Source organism: Clinocottus analis, unplaced genomic scaffold (genome assembly GCF_023055335.1).
Source record: "Clinocottus analis isolate CAN_PGR_092001 unplaced genomic scaffold, fCliAna1.0.p SCAF_16, whole genome shotgun sequence".
In the NCBI taxonomy this organism is placed as follows: domain Eukaryota; kingdom Metazoa; phylum Chordata; class Actinopteri; order Perciformes; family Cottidae; genus Clinocottus; species Clinocottus analis.
Window position 1 is genome coordinate 12,341,099 of NW_027175887.1, and position 16,976 is coordinate 12,358,074.

Here is a 16,976-nt window from a genome sequence, read left to right on the forward strand (position 1 = left end):
TGTCACATTTTGGCACGAAGACAAACCGGCAGTAAGGCTGACTCCATATGCAGCTCTTTAAATACATGTCTTTTTTTTTTTTTTTTTAAATCTGCTTTTCTCTCAAACAGACAGTCCCAAGATTATCCATTCTGTGTAGGTGGAGAGCTTGATATAAAAAAATAATGTTTGATTGACTGTGGTGGCCTCCATTAATAACTGTATTAGTGGGCAACAATGGGGCCCGTCTACTGGGAATGGAAGTTGAGAGAGAGAGAGAGAGAGAGAGATGAAATTAATTACTGCGTCTATCTGACTGTCACTGGCTCAGCTATTATCTCTCCTCTCTCATTCCCTTCCTCTCTCCCTCTGTGTGTCAACTTCCTACAATGTCGCCTCTGGTCCCTGTGCAATATTTTTCTAGTGTTTCACCATAAAGTCGAAAATTACTTTTTCAGTGTGAATTATGGCACATTATAGAATATGCTCGTTGTCGCAGCCATATTTCTGGAACTCTTGCTTTTCTCCATACATCATCAAGACTCATCCAATCTGTCAGCGCACTTTGACTATACAAACCTACATTTTACAATATGGATGACGAAGGAAATTTGAGCTACTGATAACATTGCGAATATGTGGAGATTCACCAAATGTTAAAGCACCAGAGGATAAAATGTCACAATGTTTGGGTTCACACGGACCTTTTTACACGCACGCAGTCACACACCAACCCTAAGACCTGTGCTCTGAATAAATTGCACCGGTCTGCCAGATCCCTTATTGCATCACTTGAGAGACTGAGAATGAGACAGAGAGAGAGGGGGAGGATGATGCCAGTGTGTTCTCCCTGGTCTGCATTAAGTTTCTTTGTCACACGGAGCTAAAAATGACTCCGTGCAGCCAACTTTAGCTCTACAAAAGGTGAGAGGCTCTTCGTGGCAGCCGATGAGTCATCTTTATGTGTGCTTCTGCGTGGATATCTCAGAATATCATTAGAGCTTTCATAATGGGAGCGCACGTCTCTGCTGTCAGACGACGGGTAGAAATGAGAGAGCATCTACTCTCTCACACACACTGATTTAAATTATCATCTCACAAATGTAACCTGTGCATGTGTGTCTGCAAACCCTCGTAGTCAAGCAGTCAATGTGAGCACTGACGTGTTAGCAAAGCTTAAGCGTTAACTTCATTGAGAAAGCCGTTAAAGTTGTGCACTTCTCCTCGCTGTCAACATGGGTTGCTACACAAACAAAAACATACTTAGAATTCAAATATACAGCTTCACCTCGACTTTCATCCGCCTACTACGACTTAAGTAGTTTGGTTGCATTTCTGCCTTTAATTCCAGCCGAACGTTTTCACATTCATATTAATTGATTTCTTAACATTAAGGCACAATTAAGGCACAGCTTAGTGTCTCTTTCCCTGTTTCCTTTCATCCGCCTTTTCTTTTTATTCCCTCTCGATGTGTAAGAGTTTAACCTTCTTGGCCCTTCCTTCTCCCACAGTGTGTAAAAGAAAATGAACAAAAGTACAAACAAATTATACAACGACATTATAAAATGACAGAGTGTAATCACGCAATGTGGCTGTCAGTCAATTTCACAATAGGAAACCGAGCAATGATTCCCACTCTCCCATGTTAGCACCATTCAACCGCTGTACGGAAATGACTGCCTTATTGTTTACCCCTTTTTGTATTTCTCCACTTCGTGAATGAAATATGTAATTTTCTCTGCATGAACTAATTTATTGATACTGTGTTAAGAGCAGCAAACTGACAGGCAGCCAAAGAAACCAAACTAAATGCAGGGATGTCTGTGTTACGTCTTAAGAGCTCCCAAGGCATACTTAAAATAATTAGGCAATTATTTCAGCAATTTCTACATGTTTATAAATAATTAAAACCTGGTCTACAATGCATTAGGAAAATATGGCTTGCATCACGCTAATAAATTATTAGAAATGGAACTAAATTCATGAGAATCATATTTTTGTATGGCTGAAACAGGCCCACAATAAAAAAAAAAGCCTCAATAGGCATATCGGCTTGACACATCTCTACTAGCAGACGCTCACATATAGGAAATAGGACTTTCACACCATCAGTTAAGACACACAGGAATTCTAACACCTTCTCATACACACTCTCTCTCTCTCATACACACACACACACACACACACACACACACAGACTCACTTGTGCTGGTGAGTACAGGGATCGGCTGGAGTCACGGGAGTTGTACGCTCCTGAGTGTGCACTGCCGGCTGAATGAAGCATTTTCCTCACTCCGTCTGCCCGCTCTCCACATCCTCTGTCGCTTCCCCCCGCTGTGCCTCCAGGTCCAGCAGTGACCAGTCCTTTGTCCACTCTCCCACCCCCGCAGCCGGGGGCGCCCATGCAACAGAGGGTGCCCTGGGCCAGCTCCAGCTCAATTTCTGCATCCATCTCCGCCTCCTCTTGGGCCTCCTTGTTGGAGTCGTCCAGGTGCTTCATCAGCACGGCCACCACCACATTGATGAGCACGAACTGGGCGGTGAGCACGAAGGAGACAAAGTACATGGGCGAAATAAACTGAAGGCTAGGGTTGCAGGCATAGTCCACATCAGTGTTGTGGTCCGGTGGGCACTCCCTTAATGTGTCCTGGGGTCATAGAGGAAGAGGAGGAGGAAAAAGGTCAGGACAGGGCAGAGGAAGAAGGGTCATGTAAAAAGGGGACGGTCCTAAAGACGAAACAGAGAAGCTATGAGGAGTACAACAGTTTTGGATAAAGCTTTGTGAAGATACCGGAAGTGGAGAAAACTATATGATCACCCATACGAAATTCTATACAGCCGCCGTGCTACAACCTAGAATTACTTATATTGAACATTGCTTAAGCAGCAAGAAAAAAAATGTTATTCTGATAAAAATTCAAGGGAGAAAAGTCAAGATCTGAAATGTTACAAGGCTGTGTGTGAGCTCTTCACATAATTGGTATTCATATCAAAAATGTTTTAGGTAATGGAATGCATCAAGCTCTTGTTAACAAGACTCTTTGTATTCATGACAACTTGTATAATCATCATACACTTAATTGTTTTGCTTCTCCTCAAAACAACAGGAGGCATTTTCCCCCTCTATTATTCTAGTGGTTTTCCACTCTGGTTAACACGCGCTCAGCGGAGTTCAGTCAGAGAAGAACCATAGTGACAAGTAGGAAGTACACATACCTCACCAAGGCTGTGACCACATAACAATTTTAGCCTGCTGCGCTAAAGCAGGTCTTTTCAACCTAATTTGGCATGGCATTTACACACTTTGCTCTTTCACACAACGCCTCCTTTTTCTGCTGTTACTCTTTTTCCATCTTACTTCTTTACATAATTGCGTTCTTTCTTTTCCACCTGCTCTCACTCATGCCGCTGTACCTTCCCCCTCTTTTCATTTTTTGCCCTGTAGTTTACTCTCAAGAGGTAAGAAATCATAAGAACTGGTCAGTTATATTGTCTTCCGTCTTATAACAGTCCTCTGATGCCTCCTCTCTTCTTCCTCTCCCCGTCTTCATTGCACGACTGATTACCACTCTGACTCTCCTGCTTCCAAACCAAAGTAGGTCTACCTGTCTCACAGCTTAGGTAGTAATTTGACAGCACAAATGACAGAGATTTACTCTGGGAGGTTGCATTTGTGGCACGCTGGTTTGCTTCATGGCCTGCTACCATCCACACTCCCCGTATCCAGCGTGTGTTTAATGGTCCTCGCCCGACACCAGCATAATCTCTTTTCCCCTCACAGCCCTTGGTGTGCGGAGGAGTGGTGATAGCTGCTGGTGGGAGTAGATGTGTGTACAGGGTAAATTGGTATTGTGTGTGTGTGTGTGTGTAATGATGCACAGTCACTCCCCTGCCTATCAGTAAGGAAATCTGTGCTCCCGGTGCTGAGCAAGCACATTTCCTATTCATCACAGTATCACTAGAGTGGAAGATAATATGGATAAGAGATAAGAGAGTCTGTTTCTTATCAGACCTCCTCTTCACTGATTTCTTTAGCTCTGTGTTTCAGTTTTTCCTCCTCTTAAAAACACAAGTATTAAGTAAGTAACTTTGTACCTTCATGATGCCATTCCAGTTGTCGCCCGTGGAGACTTGAAAGAGGGTTAGGAAGGCCATGCCAAAGTTCTCAAAGGTAGCGTGACGACTCATACCCTCACATGGGTAGTCTTCATTACAGACTGAGGATGTGAGTAAGATGGGAGGATAAAGAAAAGACGTTATCAGGTCACAGATAAGTAAGACGTGAGAGGATGAAGAGAAAATGGAATGGGAAGAAGAAGAAGAAGAAGAAGAAGAAGAAGAAGAAGAAGAAGAAGAAGAAGAAGAAGAAGAAGAAGAAGAAACTTATGAGTTTAAACACACAACACTTAAACATGTCATTGCTCCCCAAAACTGCAGAGGCATGCGCCATTTCTGTCACTAAGCTGCCTGGATGACTGTCCAAACAAGCCAACTCAGTGTAGACACAGCCTGTTATCAAATCAGTAGCAATGTGACCAAACACTTCATTTGTCTTTGAGCTTATATCCCAAGATAATCTTTGGAATGGCCTCAAGAATCAAGAAAGCGACACTTGCATGCGCCACTAATCCTTTTCCTGCCAAGCTCCAATAGGAAGCAATGTTGCCACGGCCTGCAGCTGCAGCACACAAGGGGAATGTGACAGTTCAGAGGAAATATCTTCCAACTTCAATGTGGATATTTTAGGACAGTACTTATGTATCAGAATATTGGAGAGTGAGTTGATTCCCTAATTGCTGTCTGACTGCAGGGGAGATAAGTGATGAAAAGGAATAAAGGATGCAGAGGAAATCAGAAGATTTTCATAATAAAGTTAATACATGTCCTTTTTTATATGCACAAGTTGAGTTTATCAAAATGAGAGCACCAAACTGGAAGACACAATTCTATTTTCACACTGGGACAGACATTGACACACATATATTATAATCGCCTTACACCTGATGATGTATGGACAATGTGCTTTTCAACTAGAGTATAATCCTTTCATGTCAACATTACCACATACAGATGAAAGGATTATTCCAATGTGAATGAGCTTATGAACACAACCACGTAAAATTGCATATTTTGGTACAGACCAGAAAATGTGTTTCTCAAATTTAGGTTTTTTAAAGAAAATATGGCCAGAATGATCAAAGGGCTTCTTGTGCAGATAATTTCCCTTTATTAAAATCCCACAGAAAGATGAAGTTATGGCTTCCCATATCGCCTTTTATTTTACTTTTATCCCATATAAATGTTTTGTTTTCCACAATAAATAATCAATACATAAGTGTCAACGGATGTGACGTTGTCTTTATGACAAAGGTCACTTCCTAGAATCATCTTGAACACTTACCAAGTTCTCCAAATAGCTCTACTCCTAAGGCGGCGTAGATGAAAAACAGCAGCATGAAGAGCAAGCCCAGGTTACCCACCTGCAACACAAACACACACACACACACACATATACAGACGCACACACACACACACACACACAAACAAACACACACACATACAAAAACACACACAAACATACATGAGAACATCTTACCATGCACATATTAAAACATTTGACAATTTTCTAGATCTGCAACAACAAAGTGCTACCTAAACAGTTGTAGAGCTCTGGTTATGACATATTCAATATTGAATGCACAACGCTGCACGTTCTTTATTAGTGCACAGCAGTAACACAAAGCCATTGCTGGTGGGACCTGGATAAATCAGCTGTAAGCTTGCTTGACCGAATGTAATTCAACCACATCTTAAATTGTTACTCAAGGGCATATTGTTAAACACCGTTATTGAACACAGGGTGTAAAGGGTGAGCATTAAAATGTCCCATACATTGTTCCTAGCAGGTTGCTCTCGTACTCTGCTTAGTTCTACAAACCATAGCACAATTTCCTCTGAGAGTTTGATACAACTGAAGCCCTGATGCGGTGGTGATTTTTTTGAGTTTGTGAGTTTGGGACTTGGCTCAGCTCCACCAGCAACCAGCCGTATGTCACCACAACGTAATGGTGATGATGTTGCACAGTAAACTCTCAGGGCAAAATCTAATCCCATTACAGGGATACAAAACCCGGTCCCCTATTCACCGTCTTCAACACTCTGCTAACAACACTGCTCCACCGGGAATGAGGAAATGCACTGACAAATAGTTACTATAATTATACTCCATGTGTTCTACAGAGAGGTTTACATCGCTCCACCTGTTCTTCAGGGGAACGATTTTCTAAATCGGATGTTTACTTTGTAGCGTTTGGTCTCGGAATAATGCATGAACACTTTGGCTATGACAAAGCTTATTTGAAAGAAATTGCACATAACCATTGTTTGTAACGCAGAAAAATAATGCTGAGATACTTGCAGCAAAGTCTTTTTGGCCTATAATGAAGTTACAGAAGAAAAATCTTGGTGAGTTTTCATAGTCATGCCTGGGTTGGAGGGAGAGAACTCAGGAAATATGAGCTAAGTCAAACAAATGTGATTGAATTTAGATTACATCAAATTAAAATAAAATGAGATTTCAGAGTAATGCATTTCGAGCAGAAGACAAAAAAAATACTCAAGGTTTAACATCTTTGTTCATGTCTTCCATCCTTTGAAATTCACGCTAATGATAATTGATAGGAGGAAAACAGCTAAAACTATTCACATAAGTTGTTATGATTCACCTGGTCAATTCTACATTTCATCAAAGAGCTGCAGGTGTTGGTGAAAAGAAGAACAAAATATCTGCATGCAAACAACACAACAGGAATGTTTCGGGTCGTCTACAATCGGAACATGAAAGTTTACTTTTGATGCAGACAAATATGCTCCATTACATGGAGCGCGGCCCGATGACTCCCTTTGGATTGAAAGTAATGGAGGTAATTGGCAAACAACCTTTCGTTTGGAGTGCTGTAATTATTCTAAATGCGACTGTTCTGGGGTTTGCTTCAAGTACATGACCAAGTTAGTGCTATTCTGCATGGTGTACTTAACAATCTGTGCTTCCTAATAGCTGGAGTCTATGTGGGATCCAGGATGAGGATGAATGTGCTTTTGAGAAGTTTTACAGGGGAAAGATGTAACAGTGTTTTCTATGCAGATGTCCAGGATATTATACTAATGTATGCTATAGTACAAAGGATAAAATAATCACGAGCTGCATATGTAGATACTAATAGATAACACTGCACATGAAGACAATAAATAAGAGCTTCAGATGTATAATAATAATTTACCCTATCCTGGATAAAAAATACACCAGCTGAAGATGTACAATAAGAATAAGTTACAACATACAGGAATAAAATAAACATGAGCTGCAGATTTAAACAAATAACTTTTACTATACAGGCTGAATAAACATAAACTTTACTATATGTATGAGATAGGTTTAGCACAAGGTTTTGCACAAGGTTTTGCACAAGTATCCACAAACTTTGTTCTAAATGTCTAAAGCTCAATACAAATGGTTTCACAGGACTGTGATGGATTTCCAAGCACCTTCCACGTGGGGTCCACATCTGCCTGGAGCTATTCTGGCACTTTCTCAGCCATTCACACAGAGGAGATAAAACAACTGGCTCAACTTTAGTACCAACATGATATGGGCTATTAGTGTGAGTAAATGGTGGGTTGCAGCCATTTCACATTAGTTGGGGAGGAGAGGATAATGGAGGACGCTTGTGGGTAAAATTACTTTGTCTTATCGTGTCTTTGTGAAGACAAGCCATGAAAATCCTCCATCCCTTAACATGCCAATGAGCTATTAAGCTTACTTAGTGTAAATGTATGGATCCCTCATTTTATCGCTGTGTCCCGTCACAGTCTATTTAATATATAAACTTCTTGCATTCACTTCATGTAAAATAGTCCCTGTGTGCCACGATGACATCGTTCATATTTCTCGACTTCTTAAACCAATATCAGTGTATTCTCCTGCTCCTGTGTTCGGCGGTCTCTTGGAGCCTTTGTTGAAATGTCAATACTGTCTTCAATATCCAATGTGATGTAATAAAGCAATGTTGGCAGCCTGCCATTTCATGTTCACAGTGAAATATAGCGTAATAGCACCTCAGGTTAATCTCTCGCCAGGTGTAACACTTTCATTCTCACCCTTTCGGCACCTAAATATGCACACACACCCGTACAGAGAAAGACCTCCTGGAAATGTTTAATTAGCCTGAGTTTTAATTACCTTCCCGGGTGCCCTTGGGATGGAGCAAAGGGCTCAGTGTTAATGAGAGGGGGATCAATAGAAAAGAAAGACATGGAATCTGCTCTTCCTCACCTCTGCTTGCCCTCCTTTCCTCACACCACCTGTTTCCCTTTGTTTGCTTCATCGTATTGTTGATGGTGAATGGGTCATACTGTGTGCACGTGTCTGACTGTGTCCCTGCATCTCCACAAATAAGACTGGCTTCCTGTATACCGTGCTTTCACCTAATCTGGGTGTTATTTAAAGAAAACGTTTATCATCATTCACTTTCTTGTTGAGATTTATATCAGTCAAATGATCCTCATCTCACGTCTTTAGGTTAAATATTTAGCAGGAGCAAGCCACCAGCTAGTTGACTTTTAGTAGTGCCAAAAGGCAATTTCTAAAAGGTTAGCTGTTTTCAATCTTGATGCTAAGCTAAGCTAATCAGCTACCATACATACAAACGAGAGTGACCTTCTCAACTGTGTCCAAAAAAGTCAAACTATTGCTTGAGGTTTTTACAGGTATAATAACAAAAAGTGTACAATGATACAAGCTTAACACAAACATTACTTAATTATTAATGAAATAAACAAATTAATTGTTAAATGATTTTTAAATATTAGGACACACAAATATAACAAGATACAACAATTTTGTTGTTTCCTATTCTACTTCTTACCTATAAGATTATGGTACAACACACATTACAAAAGACTAATAAGCAAATATGCATTCTGGAAATTTTTGTTGAGCATTAAACTTTCAGTGCACTGGAATGATTTTGACTCTGGGACGGCCTAGAAACCGATCGACTCTGTGGACACTTTACCACTAAATGAACTGCTGACTGTTTTTTCTTTTTACCCTCTTTTTCTAGCACACTGTGGTCGCAGCGGGAGTACGGGAACTCTCCGTGGTACTGAAAGTGAAAACAAGACAAAGCCTATGTGTGTGTGCCAGTCTACCAGTCTGTGCCATGAATGAGTCATCTATTTGAGTTGCCCACAGGCCAAATGAGAAAGAGAAGAAGATGAGGTGGGGGCGGGGAGGCATTGCTATTCTGTCTGTTGACTGAGAGTGACCAACTATCTCTTAGTGAGAGACAGAGGGAAGACAATGTTTGTGTGTGTGTGTGTGTGTGTGTGTGTGTGTGTGTGTGTGTGTGTGTGTGTGTGTGTGTGCTTGGAGACTGTACCTGAGGCAGGGCTTGGACCACCGTATCCAGCAGGGCTCTCATTCCTGTCGCCATCTTCAGCAGCTTCAGCACTGTGCGTTTGTGTGTGTGAGAGAGGGAAAGAGAGACTTTAAGTGTGGCCATTTAGGAGGAAATCCCCCAGGTTCAATTACAGGCTAAATGGGAAACATTTAACTGTGGAAAGGTCAATTCTTCATTTACAGCCATTTACAAGGCAGACACGCACACACATGCACACGCGTGCACACACACACACACACACACACACACACACACACACACACACACACACACACACACACACACACAGGAAAGCAGCCTTTAGACATTAGCTGCTAAGCTACAGCTAACTGATATTTTCAAACACCAAAAACAAATAAATGTTCATTTCATCACATTATTTATAAGAAGTGTGGCAGGAAAGGACCTGTGTGTGAGTGTGTGCATATTTTCTCACAAGTGTAGTATATATAAATATATATATATACACACCTCTTGCTATCCTCAGTACTCTCATGATCCTGATGATAGTGGGGTTGATGGGCAGGGCTGCACTGATCTCGATCTCCTCCAGGGTGATTCCCATCACTGACAGAAGCACAATGGCGAGGTCCAACTGGTTCCACCTGGCACACACACATGCACACATAAACACACTCATGTGAAGTTGCACAAAGGCATTGCACCACAAACAACGCATGTACAAACACGAACATACTGGCACATATGTAGACAAACATGTTAAGAAGAAGATGTAACATAAACAATATTAATACACTAAAGGCTGTGTGAAAAGTTCCCATCCTTACTATGTGCTGTATGTAGTAAATGATCAATTACTTTTCAACACATTACTCTCCTTTAACGTCTTCATATTCCAACCAGTGATGCTACAGTGTCTCAGCCCCAAAAGCCCTTAATAGATCCAACTAAACGCTTGTCAGGGCTAAAGGACAGATGGGAGACAGATATTGCCAAATCAGATGAATATGGCAGGGAATCAAAGAGTTTGAAGATAGTCATTGAACATTTAAGTACAAGTATTTTGAACTGATGTTACTACATTACTTTTGTGAGCTTCCCAAGATGTTCATCCTTTATTGCCTCATGTAATTGCCTCAGTAGGTACCGCAATCCTCATTTATCCTCAGACTTTTTGAAAGATAGTCAATACATATCTTTTCTAAAATCATCGAGGCGGCAAGGCCAGGCACACCGAGTGCGAAAACACTTGGCACTGCCAACTCATTTGTCAGAATGCTTGCCAAACAAGTGCCACTGACAATAGCGTATCAACTGCCGTCCATGACTCATTCTCATCATGCACGATCATGTCTCCCTCTGTTCTCGGAGCCTGTGGGTCTTTTTCTCTTTCCACATCTTTGTTCAGGACTTACCCAGCTTCCCACAGAGGCAAAGGAAGTCGCGTCGTCCTCTATGGTTGCAGCCATCCAGCTCTTTGAAACTGAGGACGGCAACTGCCTTTCTTCATATTTAAGAATTAATGTTCCTTAAATACTTCATCAAAGTCATCCAACACAATCTAGCTCACCTGCTAAAAATGCACCTGTTGTTATATTCATCAAAGGGGTTGAAGACCCTTTGTGTTGGACTTTTATATCTTACTTCCCTGTCAGCAGCTTTCAGCCAAGCACACATTTACATCTACAGAACACACACTGCACACTTACACTACATGCACCTCTGTTTTTGTCACTTGTAGCATTGTGTCTGTGTGTTACCTGCTACTCCATTGACCCAGTTGTAAAGCAGGCCCTAGAGTCACCCCAGCCTATAAATGACACTATGCACAATGACTGCTGCTCACGGATGTTGCTGTCGCTACATAAAAAAGAGACAAAGTGCCAGCTGATAACCGTGTGATAAATTCTTTCTATATCCACCCATCTATTTCCCATTTCATCATTCATTCATCCTCCTCCTTTTTTCTCTGTTTGATCAGTCCAGCACCCCCTCATATATTATCAGTTTCTTCTCCATTGCTCACGCTCTCTCCCTCTGTCACCTTAGCTCTCTATCTCTCCGTTCTCTCTTGCCACTAAAATAGGCCAACAATATTAAACTACCATCAGTGGAAAGCAAGCTCCTAAATCTGCCACTGCCTTTAATTAGAGACCACATATCCCTGAAAAAAAAAATAATCACCATGCACGTGAACAATCAATTAGTCTGTGCTCTGAGTGAATGAATGTGTGAGGGAGCGGTACTGAGGTGTGTTTACCATAGAGCTCAAGCAAATACAGTAAGATGGAGGAATAGAAAGTGTAATAATACATGCCAATAACCATTAGATCATTTAATTTTAAGAAGAAGATGCAGTAGATCTGTGGTTTACCCAAAAGATATTACAATAAAAAAAGGATTACGATATCCAGTTTAAAAGCTAGATTAACTGAAAATGTATTTTAGTTTATACTTCCTTATATGATGTAATAAGGGAATGAAATAATGGTTTGATGGTGACCAAAGAAGCCTAAATACAAGTAAGCTGTAAACTCCTTAGTGTGACAAAGAAAGCCTTTCAGTAGTTGTTTACAAAACTGATGATGTGTAATAAATGTCTTCAAATGTTACATATTTGTACCAGAATATGGTTAAATCAACTTAATAACAGAAAGCCTCAGAGCCAGATCACATATTTCAACATATTTCATAATCCTCTATATCGTCAAAGCTGTTATTCCCTATTCCATTTTTTAATGATCAAAGCAAAAGGCAAATTTGTACAGCTACTACACTTTGAACTAAATAACTGTTTATTGTGCCGCTATTTATATTATACATTAATTCACAAGATTACGGCATGTGCCTAGAGGCCCGGCAGTCGCTTTAATGTTTAATTTTCACATTAGTGAATGAGCTGAACAGACAAAAACATAGTGAAATGTTGTAGTTTTTGGTGACATTGAATCTCCAACTATGTTGGTTGTAAAGCTGATTTAGCATCTAAACCAGAGAACACTGGTGTTTTAAAAAAAAAGCTGATTGCAAATCATCATTCATAATCATTAAACAGACCTCTGGACAGCAGATTGGCAAAGTTTTGCAACGGCAGTTATGTGTGTGATAAGCACACAGACGCATTTACACACACACAGAATGGGACACACTCACACACAGTCACGCTGACACACACACACGATAAAAACACACACTGTACCTCTCTTTGAAGAAGCGCCGAAAGCCGAAAGCGATGAGTTTGAGTACTGATTCCAGCACAAACGTTGAGGTGAAGAAATAGTTGCAGTACTTCAGGGCAAGATCCAGAGACTGGAAAGAGAGAGTAAAACAATGTGTATGTGTGCGTGTGCGTGTGTGTGTGTGTGTGTGTGTGTAATAGGATGTAGTATCAGCAGCAGGAGGAAACTGTAGAATTGGAATTGTTCCCATTGTTTGTAGAATTAAATCAAACATGCCAGAGGCAACAAAAATGGGGCATCTTCTATTCATAGCACCACACACACTCACACATTACATCCCCAAACAAACATACATTTTTAAGCTGAAATGTATTTCCAGAGTATTCAAATATTCCAACGGCAAGGGTGTTTTAATTGTCTTAAACATCCAGCACAGCTTCCTGCTACTGCAGAGACCGGAGATGATCCAGTTTGGCTGCTTTCTCCTTTCACAAATAGAGCTGCAGCTTCTAAACCAGTAGGAAGCTGCCAAATGTCAAGACAAACTGCTGACAAATACAGCTAAGACCTGTGATATTTATCTGATGCTCGGTCAGTTTAAGGAAGCTCGCTCCATTTTAAAAGGTCAAACGGGCATCTTATCTCAAGCATAATCACTTTTGCTCAACCTCATAAAAAAAAACAACAAAAAAAAACAACAAACGCTGTCGGGCATTTGAACTTCCATTCATCGCACATGAATGGACAGGTACATGTACTGTATAGCTGACACCAATCAAATCAGCAATGCAATCACAGCTCCTTTGTATGAACTGCGTTACTAGCAGCACACGCTACAGAGCCTGGATGCAGTTGCACGGTGGCTGACCAGTCAGTGACATCACTGTGTCTTTTTAATATGCTGCTATTTGGGGAACGGAAAGCTTTCGGAGCTGTCGACATTAATACTCTGCATTAAAAACCCATCACCCATCGTTCTTCCTACTGAGATGGAGCTTGTAAAGGAGCCTGTCTGTTTTCGTCCACATTTTGTGGAACAGGCGCTTTTTGGGAAAGTCAGAGCGAGCTTGCACTAAACACTAATGACGAACAGGAATGCAAGAATGCAATATGCTTCCCTTCATGTGCTATTTAACTCTCATCCACAGCCCCCGAATACACATCTGTGCAGCTTTGCTTACATGAGGTTGATTGTAGTGCTCTAAGGACATGGTGATGACGTTGATGCAGATGATGAAGGTGATGATGAGGTCCAGGTAGTGATTTGTGCACAGTGTGTGGATCATCAGGCGTACGCTGCTATAGCTGGCAAAGTAGGGCAGCTTCTGGGCTTCTGTTGGTAAAAAAATATATATCAATGAAGCTTATAAATACATTCAATTTGAACGTGTATCCGATGTGTGAAACAAAGTATTACATTGACCTTCAGAGACAGAAAATACTTCTCATGATCTACAGTGATCATTCAAACCTTCAGGCGAGTACAATCAGAACTTATATTCAAGCCAAATCTAACAAACTGCTCCCGTTTCTTCTTGAAAAGCACAACAGATCACCTTCTGTGTAGCAGACGATTTTTCCAGGGAAGAATTGCTCCACACTGAGCGCTTAGAAGCTCAAAATGTAAGCGCTTTGATCAATCTGGAATACCTATCAACAGGAAGAAAAAACTCTGACATGGCAGAGGACATTAGCAGTTATGACACTTGCTGTGTGTATATTATTATTTGTCTGTCCCCATTTTCATCTCTCTTTCTTTAGGCATCAAACATTCTGATCGGTGTTGATCGCAGCTCGACATGCTGATAGAAGATTCTTGCGATGTCATAGTAACAACGGGGGTAAATTGAGCTTTTCAAGTCCTCGTTACAAGCAGTCTATGGTTATTGTTTGTATCATTATATCGAGTTGTTTTATAATATTTGTAATATTTTGTACCTGATTGTGCCCATTGTTTCTCTATAAATCTATTCCTGCATTATCTTTCTCACTGTGCCCCTTCTTTTGGATCCTTGTTCCACTTTATTTCTGCCTCCTCCTTTAAGTACTCATGCGCCTCTGTTTTTCCTTTGACTCTTTCAGCTTTTGGCCTCTTCCATACTCCTTCTATTCCTTGTTGGCAATTTCTCGCCTGTCATTCCTCTTTCTTACTTCTCCTCTTCTTTTCCATGCGCCGCTGACGCTTCTCCTCGCGCCTTTTGGCCTCTTCCACTTCCTGGTGCTGGCGGCACTTGTGGAAGTTCTCCACCACCACGCCAACAAACATGTTGAGGACAAAGAAGCTGACGATGAGGAGGAAGGAGATGAAATACAGCAGCATCCACGGGTTGTTGTTGGTCACCGGCTGAGGTTGAAGTGGTGTGTTTGTTCATGATGTGATTTGATATGAAAGAAGGAGGTAGGAAATAAAACAGAGATAAGAGGGAAGGAAAAAAAAGAAAAAAAATTGTGCCTGAAGCATTTATGCCGGTACCTGTTGGTCCACAGCCACAGCATCCAAGCCGTGATACATGATGTTTACCCAGCCGTCCTTGGAGGCGAGTACAAACAGGGACATCAGAGCCTGGACAACAGTAGAAAGGAAAACAGAAAGGAAAACAGAAAAACATAATGTCCTGTTACACATTCCCAGAACAAACATGAGGCACACCAGTCGTGCAGATAACACAAATGTGACACTGACCTGCCCCAAGTTGTCAAAGTTGTACTTATGGTGGACCCACTTATAGTTGGCTTGCAGACAGTCAGACTTGTTGGTGATGTTTTTGATGTCAAGGCCGAAGCAGTAGAAGAACTTGCCTTTAAACAGCTGTCAGTAGAAGAAGAGACCAAGCTTTTGATGCTGTCTGACTACTTATATAAAAGAGAGAAATAAGCCTTCGCAGGCTACGCTGATGAGATGAAAGGGTGCTCTTGAGTGAAATAATGAGCTGGTCAAAGATCCTACCAGCAGTCTTGCAGTGATGATAGAAGTAGGAAGACAATGAGATTTACTTTAGACAGACATGCATGTGTGCTTCAATGCTATTAACAGGGAAGGGCATGGAGAGATTTCCATACAAAAAGAAAGACATCATAGTAATGAGCAGGAAACCATAGCACACACAATATGCTGTATTACATTATGTATGCATGCAGCATGGCTCATCAAAACAGCTGTTCTCTTTTTCCTACCTGCACGCCAAGAATGCCAAAGATGATGAAGAACGCACAACAGATGAGGACAATGTTGCCAATGGGTTTGAGGGAAGTGATGAGGGTCTCCACCACCAGCTTCAGCCCTGGAGCTCTGCTGATCACCCTGAGGAGAGCAGAGGACGGAGAGCAAAATAAGAAAAAAAATATTGAAACAATATTTCAATTTAATCCATATTTTACATGTTCTGTCCACTGTTCAGATTGATAATAACTTTACAAATCTTTACTTATTTTTTTACTGGAGAAGATAATACCAAAAACAAGGTACATATCTACCCATTTTCAACATAACATGAAAATACACATATGTTATTTACTTCCTCATTATTACTTTGGCCATACCTGAGTGGACGCAGTGTTCTAAGCAGCCGGAGTACTCTCAGTACACCCAGGATCTTGGCCCCACCCGCCATGGACACAACAATGTCAATCAAAGACACAAAAACCAGGAAGCCATCCAGAATGTTCCAGCTGCTGCGCAGGTAAGCCTGTTCGCCCACATACAGACCCATGGAAACCACCTGGAGAGAGACAGGTTGGTGAGGCAGCCTTTTACGACATGGACTGTCTGTTTCTGGACCAGCTCTGTGAAATAAACTGTCAAGTGTGTTGCACAACAACAAAAACAAGGTGAAACTAAAAGAACCAGTGGATGAGAGCGGAGATGCAGACATGAAAAGTTATAAGCAACTGTAGGACAGGCTGTTGACACTAACAAGATATTTTACACACTCGAGCTCAAACACACACACACACACAAACGTACATACACACACGTCAAGAGTGTCCAGAGCAGACATAGACTTCATCTGTCACACATATGTGCACGTGCACAAAACAAAAGTTAGCAAAATGGCAGCTATGCTTAATAATGAGATACACACACACACACTTATAGGTGACACACATTTATTTTAATATCCATTGGTGCAGTGATATGCTGTATGTCACAATGCCTTTGACTTTGCTCGCAACAGCATTATTGCGAAACCATTTGACATTATCATGGTCCTCTGTGACTTCAAGAGTGAGGGAGGGATGTTACACAGGCATTGTAATACAAATGCACACAGCTGGATTTGGTGTTTTTCGAAGCAGCTGTGGGAGCATCAAAAATCTGCAACTGACATTTGAAGCTGTTTGCCAAGTGTCTGGTAAAGCTTCAGAGGGACGGTGGGGGTTAGCGTGTAAACATATC

At 41.2% G+C, this 16,976-nt stretch overlaps 1 protein-coding gene across 5 annotated transcripts in view; it reads right to left on the minus strand.

The window, feature by feature from the left end:
- The window catches only part of cacna1ia (calcium voltage-gated channel subunit alpha1 Ia), a 135,929-nt gene that overhangs the window by 14,474 nt on the left and 104,479 nt on the right, over positions 1-16,976 (minus strand). For all 5 annotated transcript variants that reach the window (XM_068578811.1, XM_068578810.1, XM_068578808.1 and 2 more), the window contains exons 21-32: positions 16,121-16,299; positions 15,755-15,881; positions 15,264-15,389; positions 15,054-15,143; positions 14,732-14,924; positions 13,762-13,913; positions 12,601-12,710; positions 9,912-10,045; positions 9,420-9,490; positions 5,381-5,459; positions 4,075-4,196; positions 2,183-2,626 (exon numbers count right to left, since the gene is read on the minus strand). In XM_068578811.1, the coding sequence (XP_068434912.1) occupies positions 2,183-2,626; positions 4,075-4,196; positions 5,381-5,459; positions 9,420-9,490; positions 9,912-10,045; positions 12,601-12,710; positions 13,762-13,913; positions 14,732-14,924; positions 15,054-15,143; positions 15,264-15,389; positions 15,755-15,881; positions 16,121-16,299 (1,827 nt within the window). The remainder of the gene's footprint in view (positions 1-2,182; positions 2,627-4,074; positions 4,197-5,380; positions 5,460-9,419; positions 9,491-9,911; positions 10,046-12,600; positions 12,711-13,761; positions 13,914-14,731; positions 14,925-15,053; positions 15,144-15,263; positions 15,390-15,754; positions 15,882-16,120; positions 16,300-16,976) is intronic.